We start from the raw sequence: 19,348 nt of genomic DNA, 5'->3' as shown, positions 1-19,348 counted from the left end.
ATGTTTTAACTTTTGAATAAATCCGTTCGAAACTTTTGAACTTCGAAATAACAATTGAGGCGTTTGTTATATGTTAGTAAAAAAATGGCATTGTTGGAAGCTAGTGTTTTGTTAAAAAGCATATATTAAAATGTAGTAGTTATTTTGTCGGCTGTTATTAAAACTCGATTAAAAATTAGGAAATTGTAGAAAGTTTGAAAAAAAATTAAGTTGTAAAATTGAACAATAAGATAGAGTATAAAAATTGTTTTTAAATATTTCGGACATTTTTGAGTTTTTTTTTAACTTTTTAAAATAGCAGAAAATGTTTGCTGTTTTTGCAACAATTTACTGCTGTCCCATTTTCAGCAGACTTTCTGCTATTTTAGCACACATTTATGGAGTTTTTACTAACAAAATTTTTATGAGTGTGCATCATTTTTTTCTTGGCTTTTGTAAACTCTAATTTAGAGTCAAATCGAAAATGCCAAGCAATTCAAAATTTGCTAGAGGTGACCAAATTTCATGCCTCACGGATGAGCCCCTAGAGTTAGAAGATCCCTAAGTGTGGCTTAATTACAGGAAATCATCCCAAGACTGACTTTCTTTAGTTCTGTAGGGTTTTCCATCCATTTCAAAGTCATGGAGTTATTTCCAATATCTGTTGATTTTGGAAACACTTCCCCGCAAATCTTATTCTTTAGATACAAAATTTGACAAAAATGTGTGGAGAATCCCATATATCTTGGATTATAAACTTTTATGCTAAGAAATCATTGCAATTAATTTTTGCATACGAAACCACACAATATATAATTTTTGTGGTCTAGTTGAAAAGCACAAAAATAGCTAATGTTCATAAATAATAGTTTTATTCTGTAACTATAACGAGATCCAACAACAACACCTGCCAAGTATTGGCAGATTGGCTGTTGAGGCAACCGCAGCCTATATAAATAATTCAAAAGAATTAAGGAAATAAGCATTTTTGTTTAAAGTGTTAATAGAATTAACACTTTCAACAAGTTTGAAGAGTATACTCGTCGCACTGAACATACTCGTCAACGAATAACAAAAACTTTTTTTATAATATAAAAAATTAAATGATTGAAAATAACAATATGTTTATGATTTGACTGAAAAGGGTGCTCTGCAAAACCAAAATATTTTCTTCTTCTTATATATAAAAATCAGTTTGTGTTTGTTTGTCGGTTTGTTTGTTTGTGTGTTCCTTATAGACTCATAAAGGGTTGAACCGATTTTCTTTGTGAATATATGGTACTACAATTTTTGATATCTGAAGGGGGGGGGGGGGGGGGGGGGGGGGGGGCCCTCCCCCTTAATTAAATTTTCAGAAACGCAAGATCTCGGTGACGGGTTGTGCGATTTAAGCTACATTTTGTGTGCTCTTTTATAATAACCTAAAAATGAAAATTTGGTATACAAATTTCGTATGGGTTATCTATGGGGCAGCCCCACCCCCCAAAACCTACCAAATATATATATAGACCATTCATGACAATATGGGACTCAGATAAAAGGTATTTAAGAGTAGAAAACCTACCTGCTATCCAATTGTCGGACTTAGTGTTTGGGGGTCTTGGATTTACGGAACCCTAGTATTGCCATCTGGAAGATCATGTTACACGGATGGATCAAAGCTAGAGGACAGAGTAGGCCTGGGGTTTACATTGAAAACCCAGGGACTGAGATCTGTTTTAGACTGCCTGACCATAATACGGTCCTGCAGGCGGAGATCCTGGAAAATGAAAGGACAGACGATTTGGCGTTGAAGGCCAAAGGACTGCCGTCAATAAACTTGGTTAATCCGAAGCCTTTCGGGTCGACGCAGTCCCAGTTAAGGAAGTCGGCGACGAATGCGCATGCAACATTGTGGAACAGCGAAATGGTCGGTAGGACGGCGAAAATCTTATGGGGGATCCAGATCGTGAGAAGACGAGGCTATTACTGAAAGGAAGCAAGAAGGAGGTCAGTATAGCTATTGGTATCATAACGGGACACATAGGACTACGAACTCACTTACGTAAAATCGGTGCGGCAAGTGATAGCATGTGTAGGGCATTGCGTCCAACAGATACCGGTACTTAGGTGGAGACACAATATCAGACATGAACCAACTTAGGGGAGTGGTATTGAAAACAAATAAGGATTTTGTAAGTAGCACGGAATCCCTAACTTAAAATTTTCATTTTAGTGATTACTTTACAGTTTGTAGAGCGCACAACAAGCCGATTACTGGCTTAAGTGTATGTCCATAGTAGTATGGGGCGGATTAATATCTGCACCCTCTTCTCAACCTAACCTTTGTGTTTGCGGGACCATCCCAACCCCCAAAACACCCGTAAATCGGACATATTTACCGACCTTGGCAATATGGGACTCACATGAGAGGTATTTACGAGTAGAATACGAATTTGGTATCCAAATGTGGGACCAAGTTTCTGGGTGAGCACCCCTTCCACAAAACACTCCCTAAACAGGACTTATTTACTGATCATGGCAATAGGGGGCTTAAATAAAAGGTATTTAAGTGTATAATACGAATCTGACATCCAAATGTGGCCCCTTCTAAAAATAACTCCCAAAGAGGACAAATTTACTACAATAGCATTATGGTGCTCAAATGAAAGGTATTTGGGAGTAAAGCTCGAATCTGATATCTACATTCGGGAAAAAGTGTGAATGGGGCCACCCCAACCCCAAAATACGACCCATGTGGGCCGTATTTGCTTACTATTCCCATATGGGGCTGTAATAAGAAGTATTTTAGAGTAGAACACGAATCTGATATCATCATTCGGGACCAATCGGGACCCCCATAACAACGACCGAATAGGACATATTTGCTCACCATGACAATTGTGGGTCTTAAAGGGAGTGGATTTAGATATTGATAGTTTTTAGGGCCCATAAACTAAACCGGACATATTTGTTGACTTTTACAATAAAAGATTTAATGAAAGGTATTTGAGATTAGAAAATGAAAGGTATTTGCGATTAGATAATGAATTTGATATCCAATATTGAGGTCAATGGCAATATGGGGTTCAAATAAATGATATTTGAGAGTAGAGCACGATGCTGACATATTTTCAGGGCTAAGTATTTGGGTGAACAGCCCACTCCCCAAAACACCTCTAAATCGGGCATATTTACCAACCAAGTCAATGTGGGGCTCAAATGAAATGTATTGGGGTCTACTCCTTCCCTGAAACACCCCACAAACAACAGTTATTTACTGACCATCGCAATATGAGCCTCAAATAAAGGTATTTGGGAGTAGAATACGAATCTGATATCTAAATGTGGGACCATGTATTTGGGGCACCATCATGACAATGTGGAGCTGAAATGAAGAACACCCAAACGTTAATTACCCTAAACCCTGCGAGCGAATTCATAGAACAGTTAAGATCATATGGGTTTTAGATGCAAATGAAAATTTTGCCCATGAACATTCCACTAAGGAACAGGGGGAAACTTCTCACATATCAATGAGTGCAATCCGATTCAAGATTAAGCTATATGATAAGGGGCCTCCTTTTTATAGCCGATTCCGAACGGCGTGCCGCAGTGCGAAACCTTTTTGGAGAGAAGTTCTACATGGCACAGCACCTCACAAATGTTGCAAGCATTAGGAGGGGAAAACCACCGCTGAAATTTTTTCTAATGGTCTCGCCAGGATTTGAACCCTGGCGTTCAGCGTCATAGACGGACATGATTGATTTTGCGATATCGAAATATTGTTTTTAGAGAAAAAGTTATTGACGTGTTATCTTTAAAGAAACTTTCAGGAATTTTTTCACAGAAATGTCATTAAAAATAAAAAGAAAAAATAAAAAATTTTTTTAAATCTTGTCTCAAGAAAAATTTTGTTTTAAGGAAAAATTTAATTAGAAATTTGTGTTAAGAAAAAATTTTTTTCTAAAATTTTGTCCTTAGAAAAAATCTCGTTGAAATTTTGTCTTTAGGAAAATGTAAGAACAATATCAATACGATTTTGTCTTTAAAATTTTCAATGAACTATTTTCTTAAAAAGTTTTTGAAATTTTGTGTTTAGATTGTTCTTTATTTAAAAAACAAAGATTTCTTTGAAAAAATTGCATTAAAAGTTTGTTTATCTTATTGAAATTTTGTTTAAAAAAACTTGAAAAATTGTGCCTACAAACACTGAAATTTTGTGCCTACAAATGATGTAAATAAAAGTTTATGTTTGGAAAATTTTAATAAAAATTTTCTGATTTAGAAAATGTTAAGCTTCAGAAAAAATTTAATTGAAAGTTTTCTTCAAAAATTGCATTGAAATTTTGATTTTGAAATTTTTTATTAAAATCTTGTCTTTATGTAGAATTTCGACCAAAACCCGAACATATTTTAAGTATCATAGAGGAAATAGTTGTTCAAAATTTTGGGAAGATCGCTTGTTAAATGCGCTTGCCAAGGCTCAAGAAGTGATAATCGGGCGACACATACGAAGGTTGCTTTTCATATTTCGGGATAAGAGAAGACAAAAACAAATATTAATCATCGATTATCGCTTTATTGTATTTCAAAATATTCCCCATTAAGATTTAGACATGTATTGTAGCCATTGAGTGAAGCGGACGTGTTTTTATTTCGCTCCCCAAAGAAAAAAATATATATATCCCGGAATAGGTACTACCGTATCTAGGAATTGGTACTACCTTTTAGGAAAAAAATTTAAAGCCTTTTGGAGTAGGCTAGAAATGGACTCCAAAGACTCAACATCTGCTGTGGTGGCGTCAGACCGTAGCGTGTTGTCCTCCCCTCCTATAGGTGTGGGTGCCTTGGCACATGTAGTTGAGAGTAATGCTTCAAGCGCACAACTAGTCGTCAGACTAATTAATGAGTATTAGACGGATAAACCAGAGGAATGCACAGTTCGTCCCCAGCCTTTAAGTAAAGGTGGTGTTTCTGACTCGGATGAAACAGTCATCGCAGCCGAATCGAGAGATGAGGGCATCGGGATGACAGCAGAAGTGAGCGATGGCTTTGATAAGCTCACAAGCAGACCGAGAAAGCGATCCTGTGCACGACAAAGGAGACAGAGGAGTGGGTACCGGCAGCGTAATCGGGCGTAAGTGCAGGATGCTGGAAGAGATAGAACTGACATTCCAAGCACTTCTACGGAAGCTGGAAAAAGAATCAGATCTCCCGAAGAGCATAACACTGTTAAAATACTGAAGAAGGAAAAGAGCTCCCCACTTTCAAGTACTCTGGGATAACTAAGGCAGCCATCTCGCAATGGAGACTCCAGACAGTGTCATGCGGAGGTAGACAAAGTCGGAACAGGAACGAAGGAAGCGCCCTGAGTCTTCATGGAAGACTGTGACTTCCAAAAGGAGGCCACAGCCATCACGGAAGGGGAAGATGGTCGCTGAGAATGGTAAAGAGCCGCCCTCTTACGCCAGAGTGGCAAGGAAGCACAACAGAGATGAGCGGACTTATGCAGTCATCAATATCGGCTGTGCATCCGGTAGGATTCCACCAGATCATCGGTCCCAAGTGGAGGATCTGGTTAACGATCGGACTTTTGAACATGTGTGGAACTCTGTAGAGGAACCACCCATACAAATGATGAGCTGCGAGTTTAGAGGGGACATCTTAACGCTGCGTTTTGCGTCGGCGGAATGTATTGATAACGTCAAATAGCTCGTCAGAGGTATTCACGATCCCTGGGAGGGCACAAAGCTCAACCTGGCGAGAAAGATGGATATCCCCCAGCTCACAAAGGCTACGGTCTTCATCAAGGGATGGGACAGCAAATTTGCGACGGAACACATGTTGGGATTCTTGGGCAAGCAAAACCAAGGTTTGGTCGCAGAGAAGTGGGAGGTCTTCCACAGGGAGTAGTAGGAGGAAGGAACACTCTTTGTGATTGGCATTTATCAAGTCTCCGTGACGAATTTGGCTAAGACTAAAGACATGGCGCACTACGGGAACAAAGCTGTCTTTTTTAAGATCGGGAAGACTAGGATAGGCTGAAATTTTCATTCTGCGACACCGCCTAACAAACAGGGGGCCGACAATGAGACAATCACGGCATCTCTCAATATTGGAAAGACTTGGAGAAGCAATGATCCTAATACTAAAATATCAGGCAATGCAGTGGCGAGAGACCCAACACAAACTAACAAACAGGAACTCGACGCAGTCCGAGTTAAGGGAGTGGGCGACGAATACGCATGCAACATTGTGGAACAACGAAACGGTCGGTAGAACGGAGCAAATCCTATGGGGTGAGAAGACGAGGTTATTACTGAAAGGAAGCAAGAAGGAGGTCAGTATAGCTATTGGTATCATAACGGGACACATAGGACTACGAGCTCACTTATGTACAATCGGTGCGGCAAGTGATAGCATGTGTAGGGCATGCGGGGAAGATGATGAGGCGTTGGAGCATTTCCTTTGTCATTGCCCGGCTTTCGCGTCCAACAGATACCGGTACTAAGGTGGAGACACAATATCAGACATGAACCAACTTAGGGAAGTGGTATTGAAAACAATTATGGATTTTGTAAGCAGCACGGAATTCCTAATTTAAAATTTTCTTTTTAGAGGTTGCTGTATAGTTTTTAGAGCGCACAACAAGCCGATTACTGGCTAAGGTGTATGTCCATAGTGGCATGGGGAGGATTAATAGATCTATACACTTTTGCATGCGTTTGATCCAATTGTCGAAGCACTTTTACCACTCTGATTGAGGTATCTCAAAAACATGCATTCCGAACGTATCAACTGCTTCTTTGCGTGTCGAAAAGCAATCGACATGAGCCTTTCTTGAACGATTGACGTATTGTGTGGGATCCAACGCGAACAAATTTTTTTGACGGTCAAATGTTCATGCAATATTAAATGTATGCTGGTCCCATTAATGCCTAAGGTTGTCTATCTCACGATAAGTCACATGACGATTGTGGAATATCAGTTGGCGCACAGCATCAATGGTTTTTGGAACAACAACTGATTTTGGACGATCTTCACGAAATTCGTCTTGGAGTGAACTACGACCTCGGTCGAATTCACTATACCATCGATAAACGTTGGTCCTTGATGGAGCTTCATCACCAAAAATTGAATAAAACTTATCGATGCACTGTTGGTGAGTTAATCTGCGTCGAAAGTTGTAAGAAATAATCGTACGAACGATTTTTTGGACGATATGAATCTTTTAAGTTACTGTTAACAACACAAATAGCACCCATATGTCAAAATGTTCTGAGTACTTATATCCTCAGAAATGTCAAACTTTAAGATAGAACTGTCAGTTGACAGATTGCAACACAAGTGTTGTCCATTGTCCTCGTATATATGGGAGCAATATTTAAATCTAAACCGAATTCTATAAAATTCTGAAGAGTCATCAGAGCAATCTTCGTGTATTATTTCGTGCTTTATTTCATCAGAGCAATCTTCGTGCTTTATTGCAGTATAAGTCCAAATCGGACGAATACACATGCGGGAGCTATATCCAAATTTAAACCGATTTTTTCAATTACAATAGGCTTCGTCTGTAATAAATTTGAAATTTAAAGGAACGGATAGACAGATGGACAGACAAACAGACGGAAATAGCTAAATCGAATCAGAAAGTGATTCTCAGTCGATCTGTATGCTTGTTAATGGGTCTATCTCTTTACCTTGAACGACATTAGTGGTGTAGGGCTTTAAGATATTAAAAACTTGCACCAGTTTTTTGAATAAGCTCAGTTTTCGAACAGTTTGAAAGTCCGTACTCAGAAACGTAGTACGAAAAGATTTTTGAGTAATTTTAAATTGATTAGTTTTATAAACTAAAATCAAACTGAATCAAATGACCCTTTTGGAACGGGCAATGGCTTACGTCATTTATTCATTCGAACGCTATTGCGATTTTGGCTATCTGTTGAACGGATGGACGCTAATGGGTAGACTTAACCCATTAACGACGGATGGGTAGGAATATATTGAAGAATAGAACTGTCTTAGAAAAATTCTAGCTCCAGTTAGAGAAGAGCTAACGTAATGAAATTAAAAAAATTACCCGTCATAGAAGTTCATGCTTCAGGGGAAATTTGGGGTGTCAAATGTCGGCAATTTTTTGAGCTATAAAAAAAGCTCAAAAATAAAAATTTTTCACAAAACTTAGGATTGAGATTTCTGGAAACCTTTTTAGGGTCTTGTTGCATTTGATGGATTCTTTATAAAAAAATAGTCGTAAAAATCCACTTTTCTTCGCTAAAAGGTCTTAAAATATTAGGAAAACTATTTTTATAACCACCACCGAATGATGGGGTATATTCATTTTGTCATTCCGTTTGCAACACATTGAAATATCCATTTCCGACCCTATAAAGTATGTAAATTTTTGATCAGCGCAAAAATTTAAGGCGATCTAGACATGTCCATCCGTCTGCCTGTTGAAATCGCGCTACAGTTTTCAAAAATAGAGATATTGAGCTGAAACTTTGCACAGACGCTTTTTTTCCATAAGCAGGTTAAGTTCGAAGATGGACTATATCGGACTATATCTTGATATAATAAAAGCCACATTTAATATCCGATTTTGCTGAAAATTGGGACAGTAAGTTGTGTTAGGTCCTTCGACATCCTTCATTAATTTGGCCCTGATCGGTCCAGATTTGGTTATAGCTGCCATATAGACCGATCCTCCGATTTCGGGTCTTAGCGCCTATAAAAGCCACATTTATTATCCAATTTTGTTGAAATTTGGGACAATGAGTTGTGTTAAGCCCTTCGACATCCTTCGTCAATTTGGCTCAGATCGGTCCAGATTTGGATATAGCTGCCATATAAACCGATCCTCCAATTTAGGGTCTTAAGCCCATAAAAGCCACATTTATTATCCGATTTTGCTGAAATTTGGGACAGTGAGTTGTGTGACTTGCCCTTTGACATTTCTTTCTTCTTCAATTTGGCCCTGATCGGAAAAGATTTGGATATAGCTGTCATATAGACCGATATCTTGATTTAAAGTCTTGGCCCCAAAAAAGGCGCATTTATAATCCGATTTAACTGAAATTTGACACATTGACTTATGTTAGCCTTTTCGAAATCCGTGTCAGATATGGTTTAGATCGGTTTATTTTCAGATATAGCTACTAAAAAGACCAATATTTTTTTATACACAATTGAACAATGACTTGTAGTTATTGGTATTTGATCCAAATCGGAACATATTTCGAATTAGCTGCTATATTGCATAAGATATGTGTTATTCACCGGATTTTGACGAAAGGGGGTTTACATACATACCCGAGGTGGTGGGTATCCAAAGTTCAGCCCGGCCGAACTTAACGCCTTTTTACTTGTTTTTTATGGCTCTTGATCCCCATAAAGTATATATTTCCTTAATAGTCTCGACATTCTGTGTCGATCTAGCCATGTTCGTCTGTCAAAATCACGAAAGCGGTCGAACGTATAAAGCTAGCGGATTGAAATTTTGCACAGATACTTAACATTGATGTTAGTCGTTGGGTTCAGATTTGAATATAGCTCCCAACAACCGTGCAAAGTAAGGTCCGAATTGGTCTATAACCTGTTATAGCTCCCATATAAACCGATCTCCCGATTTGACTTCTTGAGTCCTAACAAGCCGCAATTTTTGTCCGATTTGGCTGAAATTGAATGCAAGCGGTGTTCTGTTACGACTTCCAGCAACTGTGCCAAATACGGTCCAAATCATATGGCTCCCGTGTAGACCGGTCTCTCGATTATCCTTGTTCGGCTCCAAGAAGCTTTAATTTTTGCTGATTTGACAGAATTTTTGTGTGTAGAATAAAATTATGCCCATCAACTAAATTTATTTTGTATTTCTATAGAATCCATGGTGGTGGGTTCCCAAGATTCGGCCCGGCTGAACTTCGTACTCGTTTACTTGTTTTATTTAATTTTTATTACTACTTGAAATTAACTTCACATAGTTATGGGAATTATTAATTATACTGTCTGGATTGATTCCCCTATAGTTGGTACATAACTGTGTTACGCCGCTTGTCGTTATAGAAATCATATATAACTATAGGTGATGGTTTAAGTAAAGTCACTTCATAGCTTTTATCCCCCAAAATAGTGAGACATTGTTCCTCATGACCCACCAGTTTTTCAAAGTAAAATAGCACTTTTGTTGCCGCATTCTGACTATCAATGCGACTGATATGTTCTTCGTCACGTAATTTCTCAATACTTTCGGCATTTGCCGTAAAGCCAGAGAGGAACTGAAGCTCTAGTATGACCATATTGGTAAGTTTTTCTTGTTCCGTCAGCGGTTTATAGGTATAACAAACTTCCAGAGACATTAATGACGATGTATCCAAATTAGCCGTGGGAATTATGGTGAAATACTCATGGATTGTTGCTTGAGCAGGTGGCATAACATTCGGCAAGGCGGTAGTTGTAGTCTGCTGCATCACTTGTTGCGGGACGAAATTCGGGGTGACGGTGGTTGTAGTGTGTTGAACCACGGGCTGTGGTACAACATTTGGCACGACAGTGGTGGTAGTTTGCTGCACATTGGACGTTCCCTTTGGAGCGACTAGATCAACGGATTTAGGTGGATCTGCAATATAGTATTGATAGACGAACTGGAGGTATACTCGACCGTTGCCCATTACCTCCACCTGCACTGAACGTGTCTTTTGAGGTAACTGCAAAAAAATAGATATAAATGAATATTATTGTCGTTAAACATTGATATAAATAAAGAAACAACGAATTTCCATTAAGGAACGGGGGAAAACTTCTCACATATCAATGAGTGCTGCCCGTTTTATGTTTAAGCCTAATGATATGGGCCTTCCGAGGCTCGCCGAGTCCGAGCGGCGTGCCTCAGTGCGACATCTCTTTGGGGAGAAGTTTTTACATGTCATAGTGCCTAACAAATGTCGCCAGCATTAGGAGGGGATATCTACCGCTGAAATTTTATTCTGATTCGAACCCAAGTACTCAGCGTCAACGGCGGACATGCTAAACTCTGCTATATGATGGCCTCTAAAATTGAAATAAATAGCTGCATAAAACATATCTAGGAAGCATTGTAGACGACAAAAACTGTATAACCTACAAAGCCCTTTAAACGATGACAAAATAGCCTGAATGAATAGAGATGGGTTTCTACCGGGTAAATACCAAACGCTTGGGTATTTATTGGGTAAATGCCCAAGCTGTGTGGAGTGTGGTTCAGATCGGACTATATTTGGATATAGCTGGCCTATAGACCGACCGACCCGATATAGGGTGTTGAGGCCATAAAAGATCCCTTTATTACTCGAATTCGATTAACTTTGGCACAGTGTGTTTTGGTTGACCCCTACCCATTTCTGTCAAATGTGGTCCAGATCGGACCATATTTGGATATAAGAGCCATATAGACCAATCTCCCGATATAGTGTAATGAGCTTACAAATGGAGCATTTTTCATCCTATTTCGATGAAATTTGAAACAGTGAGATTTAATAGACCTCTACACCTTTGTGTCGAACATCGTCCAGATCGGTCCATATTTGCATATAGCTGCCATATAGACCAATCTCCCGATATAGAGTATTGAGCCCATTAAAGGAGCATTCACTCGATGAAATTTGGTACAGCGAGTTCTGGTCTCCCTCTAAACCTCTTTGTTGAATATTGTCCAGATCGGACCATATTTGGATACAGCCAATAAAAGGAGCATTTTTCATGCGATTTTGATCAGATGATCATGTTTATTCCAAAAATTGTTTGGATAAAGTTTTTATACCCAAGATATCTGCAAAATTATTGTATAAATACCCAGCTTTTGGGTATAAATGGGTAAATACCCGGGTATTCATTTTATTTGGATAGCATTTGGATACCGTGCTTTGGACGGTATATCTTTTTAGACAGACAAAGGATAACGGATAGGAATTGCTATGCTTTTAAGCATCTCTGGTTACAGAACCAATCGGGCCAGATTTAGTTTGGTTGTTGGATGTAGTGCAAAATTCCAGCCAAATCGGACAAGAACTGAGCCCTTAAGGGGCTTAAGAAGTGCAATGGTGAGATCGGTTTATATGGAAGCTATATAAGGTTATAAACCAATTCGAGTTATATTTGAACATAGTTAAAGGTCATAGGAGAAGTCGTTGTGCAAAATTTCCGCCACATCTTACAAGAACTGCGCCCCCAGGGGCTCAAGAAGTGCATTCAGAAGATAGGATCATATGGGAGCAATATCAAGTCTTATACTGATTCAGAGGTCATAGAAGAACTCACTGTGCAAAATTTCAGCCAAATCGGATTAAAATTACGCCCTACATGGTCTCAATATCGGTTTATAAGGGAACTATATTAGATTATGGACTGATTCAGATCATATTTGATTCTTGTGGTGAAAGTCATAGCAGAAGTAACTGTGCAAAATTTCGCATAAGATTTGCACCGCCAAGAGGTTCAAGAAGTATAACTGGGAGATCGGATTATATAGGAGATATATCAAATCATATCAATTCAAATCATACTCGGTACATCTGTTGAATGTCACCGAAAACGTTATAGTTCAGGCAAATAGGATAAGCGGCTAGCTTTACAGATTCAAAAGTGATCGTGCTTTCGACAGACGGTCGGACGGACATGTCTAGATCGACCTAAAATGACGTGACAATCAAGAATATATATATACTATATGGGATGTCGATACGCCCACATGTATATTCATATATGGCGAATCACCGCGTCACGCCCATCTAAGTGTCAATTCGGTGTGTGTTGCGCGTCCCCTCTAAGAATCATCCCTTCTGGTCTACTTATTCAAGGAGGCCTTCAAGAGGTACGATCCATTAGATCTGAAAAAACCAGCCTCCCCAAGATGGAAAGACACGAACATGAATAATACAAGTGGTCAATCGTCACCTCCACATTAAAATTTATTTTTCCGTAAGCATTATACGGGAATCCCACAGAGGTATTCCCATGTGTGCCGCCATATGGCCTATCGCACATTGCCTGTTTATAACTAATGTAATAGTGCTCAATGACCTTAAACCGAATACCAGCAGCTCCGTCTTTCTTCTTCGGTAAAGTGTCCTTGCAGTCTGCTATCACCCATGTACCGATTTCAGCTCGCCACTGACTTACTATCCAGCATTTACTATCTCCTTTACTACGTTCAGCAGGTTGACAAATGGTACAGATTTAAGACATGTGTCTGGTTCTCTATGCGAGGACATGCTCTTCATGGCATATTCGTTCGATTTCTCATTTGCAGTGTCCCGTTACCCAAGTCAGCGCTTTGACATGAGCCTGGAGTTCATTTAGGGTCTCAAAACATTCCGCCATTCTGAATTTAAACATTCCGCCAACTTCATGTTGGTAAATGTCCTCCCATATCCAGGAAGGCCGCTTTGGCGAACTCTTTCAGTTAGAGAGACGTCTCGTATAATCCGTTTTGAGATCCAATAGCACTTCGTTGGTAACAAGTTTCGGCAAAAACACCCCTCCCATGAATAATTCACCTTTTCAGCCGCCTTCTGGCAATAGTATTACTCAGCCGGCGTTGATAATTTTTTTTTTCACTGGGAGATATTCGGTAGGCCTCACGTGCGATCCTCGTTGGCGACTATCGATCTTTTCTTCATGTTGATAAATGCCCTTCCATATACAGGAAGGCCGCTTTGGCAAACCCTTTCAGTTGGAGAGATGTCTCGACCTCTGATACGACTGCGTGGAGGGCTTCCTCCACTGACCTTCGCTTAAGGCATACATGTTGTGCCCCTCTGAATTTTTCGGGTGTAAGTTCCTCCCTCGCCTTCAGGTATATTGTCTACAGAACGATAGGTCTATAACCCCATATAAAATAAGGGATTTATTGGCAAGGGTCGGTATCTTTTTATTCCATGTTTTAGTTTGCGACTAGTTAGTTATGTATGACAAAATTACTTTTCACCCCATTCCCCTGTAGTGATGAATATGGTTTATAATCTCTGAGTTTCTAGTTTATTCTATGTGTATAATATAGCATTTGAACATACCGCCGCTCGCTGTAGTATGAGCTCATTTTCTGTATCTACTCCCAAAATTTTCTCTTTCAGTTGGCTTCCTTCATCCGACTTGGCAATGTAATGGACCTTCAATAGGGTATCCTGAACACGCGTCAACTTCTTGGCATATATAGTCAAAGCCTGTAATCCAATAACAGTGTCATGTGTGGAATCATATCCTCCCTGGCTGTTCCGTTGTTTTATTAGCCAATTGAATATGGGCAAAATATCATCATTTGGTGTCTCTGGAAGGGCCAGAAGGATATATGCTGTGATCTCAACATCATTGGCACTTTCTTCGTGCTTGTTATTGCTTGTCCACCATTTGAGTCCATTTTTCTCTTTGGCCATTGGATTCAGTTTCGCCAGAATATCTTGAGCCTGGCTGTCATTTCCAGCTTTTCTAAATACGTTGGCCATTATTGCAAGCGAGTAAATGTCGTGGACTTCATTTAAGTTATTGTTAAGAAACAGCATTGCCTTTTGTATAACATCTTTAAATTTACGGGAATATTTCTAAAAAAATTAAAAAGGCGATTTTTAAAAGACTTAGTACGTAAAATGGGGTGGAATTAAATAAGAAATACTACTTAAGCTTAGGAGAAATCAACTCAAATTAGAAATCCACAACGGCGTTCTAAAAAACTTCATATAGGACAACACTTCATACACAGGCCTGTTCCGATTTTAATTTTTTTACTTTACATTTCATTGGCAACTTTAAAAGTCAAATGTTTTGCCTACACTCAAAGAAAAGTGACCAATAAATGAACGAAAATGAACTAAATCATGGTGAAATTGGTTATGATTTGGCTAAGGAGATTTTTTTCTCTCGTTTAGTTTACTCAAATCATTATTTTGGATACATAAAAATTAACTTTAATCTAGTTAAAATTTACAAAATTTTGGAGTGTCTATACTTTGGGCAAGTAAATGGGGCACCGAAATTCAATATGTTTTTTAACCAAAATTTAAAAAACTATTTCATTTCCTTTATAAAAAAACTTTTTCAATTGAAGTGTAACGATAACCCTTTAACTAATACTTTATATATTTGAATATAGTGGAATATTGCTTCAATGTAATTCGTTTTCAGGTGAAATGGTTTCCAACCTTTAGTAGCAAGTATAGAGCAAATTTAAATATATTTTACTTGCATTAAGGAGTACGTATTACCTATTTTCAGAAATATTTACGTAAAAGATATACAGTTTTCAAATTTTAGAAATAAGACAATTTATTGTATTTTTTCAGAAATAACTTATTTTTGGCATTAGCATAAGATTTGCATAATAAAACAAATAAGGAAAGGCAAAAGTCGGGCGCCCCATAGTCAGTAAATAAGTCCAGTTTGGGGGGTGTTTTGGGGAAGGGGTGGACCCGCAGAAACGTGGTCCCACATTTGGATATCAGATTCGTATTCTACTCACAAATACCTTTCCTTTGAGTCGCATATTGCCATGGTCGGTAAATATGTCCGATTTAGGGGTGTTTTGGGGCTTGGGGTGGTCCCCCTAGCACTTGGCCCGACAATTGGATATCAGATACGTTTTCTTATCCTAAATACCTTTCAATTGAGTCCCATATTGTCGTGATAGGTCAAAATATAAGTTTGGTAGGTTGAAGGGTGGGGCAGCCCCCCCCGAGGTACCCCATCCGAAATTTGGATACCATAGGGTACTATATGAGAGCACACAAAATTTCGCTTAAATCGCACCACCCATCTCCGAGATCTGGCGTTTCTAAAAATTGGGGTAAGGGGGAGGGTCCGCCCCCCCCCCTTCAGATATCAAAAAATTTAGTACCCTGTTTCCACCACGGGGTCATTATGCACCATCTGTGAAAATTTTAAGAAAATCGGTTCAGCCGTTTCTGAGTCTATAAGGAACACACAAACAAACAAATCTACAAACAAACACAAATTGATTTTTATATCTAAGATATGTACATGAGAGCTATATCTAACTCTGAACCGACTATTAAACAGATCGTTTGAAAAATGTTGTTACTACGGCCATATAAGGCGATAACTCCGGCGATAAATATGTATGGGTGCTACGTTCAAATCTGAACCGATTTTATGCTAAGGTCACTAACAAAAGAATCCGTGCCAAATTTTGTGCAGATCGGTTACAATCTGTGGTTATTACAGCCTTATAAGTGTTAATCAGGAGATGCATATGTATTGGAGCTATATCCAAATCCGATTTTGATGAAATCTAGCCGATATGTTAAGATCAGTACAGATCGGTAATGTGTGCAGAAAATCGGTAACAAAACAATCTATGTCAAATTTTGAGCAGATTGTTTGAAAATTTTAGTTATTACGGCGATTTAAGTGCAAATCGGGCGATACATATATATGGGAGCTATTTCTAAATCTGAACCGATTTTGATGAAATTTTACAAGTTTTGTGCAGATCGGTTGAAAATTGTCCTTACTACGGCTATTTAAGTGCAAATAGAGCGATACATATACATGGGAGCTATATCTAAATGTAAACCGATTTTTATCAAAATCAATGGCGTTCGTCCTTGGGCCAAAAAAGTGATATGTGATGATTGGACAACAAATACGACAAATACGACTGCACTTTGATTACAAGAATACATGGACTCACAGTCGGATAGACTGACATGGCTTAATCGAATCAGAAAGTGATTCTGAGTTAATCGGTATGCTTATCAATGGGTCTAGCTCTTCTCCTTCCTAGCGTCCTATTGGGGGTTGCAGATCATGAAAAGACGAGGCTATTACTGAAAGGAAGCAAGAAGGAGGTCAGTATATCTATTGATATCATAATGGGACACATAGGACTACGAGCTCACTTATGTTAAATCGGTGCGGCAAGTGATAGCATATGTAGGGCATGCGGGGAAGATGATGAGACGTTGGAGCATTTCGTTTGTTATTGCCCGGCATTCGCGTCTAACTGATACCGGCACTTAGGTGGAGACGTAATACCAGAGATGAACCAACTTAGGGGAGTGGTATTGAAAACAATTAAGGATTTTGTAAGTAGCACGGAATTCCTAACTTAAAATTTTCTTTATAGTTTTTAGAGCGCACAACAATCCGATTGCTGGCTTAGGTGTATGTCCAATGAATATCCATTTCTTATCACCTATAAACGTAGCTTTTGTCCAATGAAGCTTCAGCATATGCGACAGTCAACATTCAGCTATGTTTCTTTGGTATTAATTATATCAAACCCGCATTTGTTTTTTACTTAATGTCTAAAACTGACACAAAAAACTTGTAATAGTTTCAATAATAAATAAGAAAATCAAGACAAAATAAATAAATAAATCAACAAATTTATTTAAAAATAAAAAATAAAAACAAAAATAGTTGGCATGTTGATGCGTTTGTTGTTCTAAGCATTAATGATTAATTTGTATTGGAATAGCTGAAAGTAAGGCTTTCTTCTCTTTCTGCTATAAGGAGAGTTGGAGAACTTATTGAGTCCTGTGTAAAAATAAAAGCGAGCTATACACCATACTCAATAGCAGCGTTGCCACTTTGGCCTGATTAGGATCTAATACAACACACTGTTCCACATATCGCAGTAATAATTATATATAGCCCGATATGGAACATATTCGGTCCGAATATCTGGAGACCTATTACAACTCATTGTTCAAAATAAGGCAATAAATGCGGTTTTATGGGCTTACGACCTTTAATTAATCAGATTGATTTCTATGGGAACTATTCCTAAATATGGCCGATGTGCACCATTTTCGGTTGGGACCTCAGGGTCCATACTGCAACGCATTCACTTAAATTTCAGCGAAATCGGAGAATAAATGCGGCTATTACTGACTAAAGACCCTTAATCGGCAGATCGCTCTATGTGGTAGCTATATCCAAATATACTTCGATTTGGCCCATTCAAGAACATAACCTGTGTATGATCCATATCACAATCTTCGAGGGCCGATTAAAGCAGAGGGACACACAAATAGACGGACATCTTTAAATCGTTTATGAATTTTCCGACGATCAAGAATACAGATATTCTGCAGACTCGAAAATGGATACTTCGATGTGTTGCAAACAGAATGACTAAATACAATATAGACCCCATCCTATGGTGGTGGGTATAAAAATACAATTTCGATAAAAAAAATCTACCAAAATTGAAGTGGGCCGTCCATCCGACAAGACCTTTAAAATTGACAGTAAATCCTACCACACTTGGTAGAAAAAGCCCAAAACGGCAACGCTGCTCAATAGTATTTTGGTAAAAAGGGCACCTTAATCAATTTGACAAAAGTGCTGACATAGCGAAACAGAAATCATGAAACACTAGCCTGTCAAAGTGTTATGAATAACAACACACACTTGCTTAACTTCTAAAAGATCTTTGCTATGCACTTCTTCGAATAGAAAGCACTGATCCCGAGCTGGAAGATGTTCTTAAAATCACAAAAATAAATAAAAATATCAATAATTAAATAAATATATTAATAATGTAGCACTTACCTTCAAAGGCAATCGTTGTATTTTTGTATTTGATGAATTATACGTTGAACATTGAAACAAGTAAAAGCGTGCTAAGTTCGGCCGGGCCGAATCTTATATACCCTCCACCATGGATCGCATTTGTCGACTTCTTTTCCCGGCATCTCTTCTTAGGCAAAAAAGGATATAAGAAAAGAGTTGCTCTGCTATTAAAACGATATCAAGATATGGTCCGATTCGGACCACAATTAAATTATATGTTGGAGACCTGTGTAAAATTTCAGCCAATTCGTATAAGAATTGCGCCCATTGGGACTCACGAAGTAAAATAGAGAGATCGATTTATATGGGATCTGTATCGGGCTATAGACCGATTCAGACCATAATAAACACGTTTGTTGATGGTCATGAGAGGATCCATCGTACAAAATTTCAGGCATATCGGATAATAATTGCGACCTCTAGGGGTCAAGAAGTCAAGATCCCAGATCGGTTTATATGGCAGCTATATCAGGTTATGAACCGATTTGAACCTTATTTAACACAGTTGTTGAAAGTAAAAATAAAATACGTCATGCAAAATTTCAGCCAAATCGGATAGGAATTGCGCCCTCCAGAAGCTCAAGAAATCAAATCCCCAGATCTGTTTATATGACAGCTATATCAGGTTATGAACCGATTTGAACCATACTTTGCACAGTTATTGGATATCATAACGAAATACTTCGTGCAAAAATTTATTCAAATCGGATAAGAATTGTGCCCTCTAGAGGGTCAAGAAGTCAAGACCCAAGATCGGTTTATATGGTAGCTATATCAGGTTATGGACCGATTTGAACCATACTTGGCACAGTTGTTGGGT

At 38.5% G+C, this 19,348-nt stretch overlaps 1 protein-coding gene across 1 annotated transcript in view; it reads right to left on the bottom strand.

Annotated features, from left to right (window-relative positions):
• Positions 1 to 9,893: 9,893 nt before the first annotated feature.
• The window catches only part of LOC106087770 (C3 and PZP-like alpha-2-macroglobulin domain-containing protein 8), a 40,786-nt gene continuing 31,331 nt past the window's right edge, over positions 9,894 to 19,348 (bottom strand). Inside the window, exons 8-9 of the mRNA XM_013252924.1 lie at positions 14,010 to 14,534; positions 9,894 to 10,667 (exon numbers count right to left, since the gene is read on the bottom strand). Coding sequence (XP_013108378.1) covers positions 9,984 to 10,667; positions 14,010 to 14,534 — 1,209 coding nt within the window. The 3' untranslated portion in view covers positions 9,894 to 9,983. The remainder of the gene's footprint in view (positions 10,668 to 14,009; positions 14,535 to 19,348) is intronic.

Source organism: Stomoxys calcitrans, chromosome 3 (genome assembly GCF_963082655.1).
Source record: "Stomoxys calcitrans chromosome 3, idStoCalc2.1, whole genome shotgun sequence".
Lineage (NCBI taxonomy): Eukaryota > Metazoa > Arthropoda > Insecta > Diptera > Muscidae > Stomoxys > Stomoxys calcitrans.
This window is presented reverse-complemented; position numbering and strand designations above follow the sequence as displayed.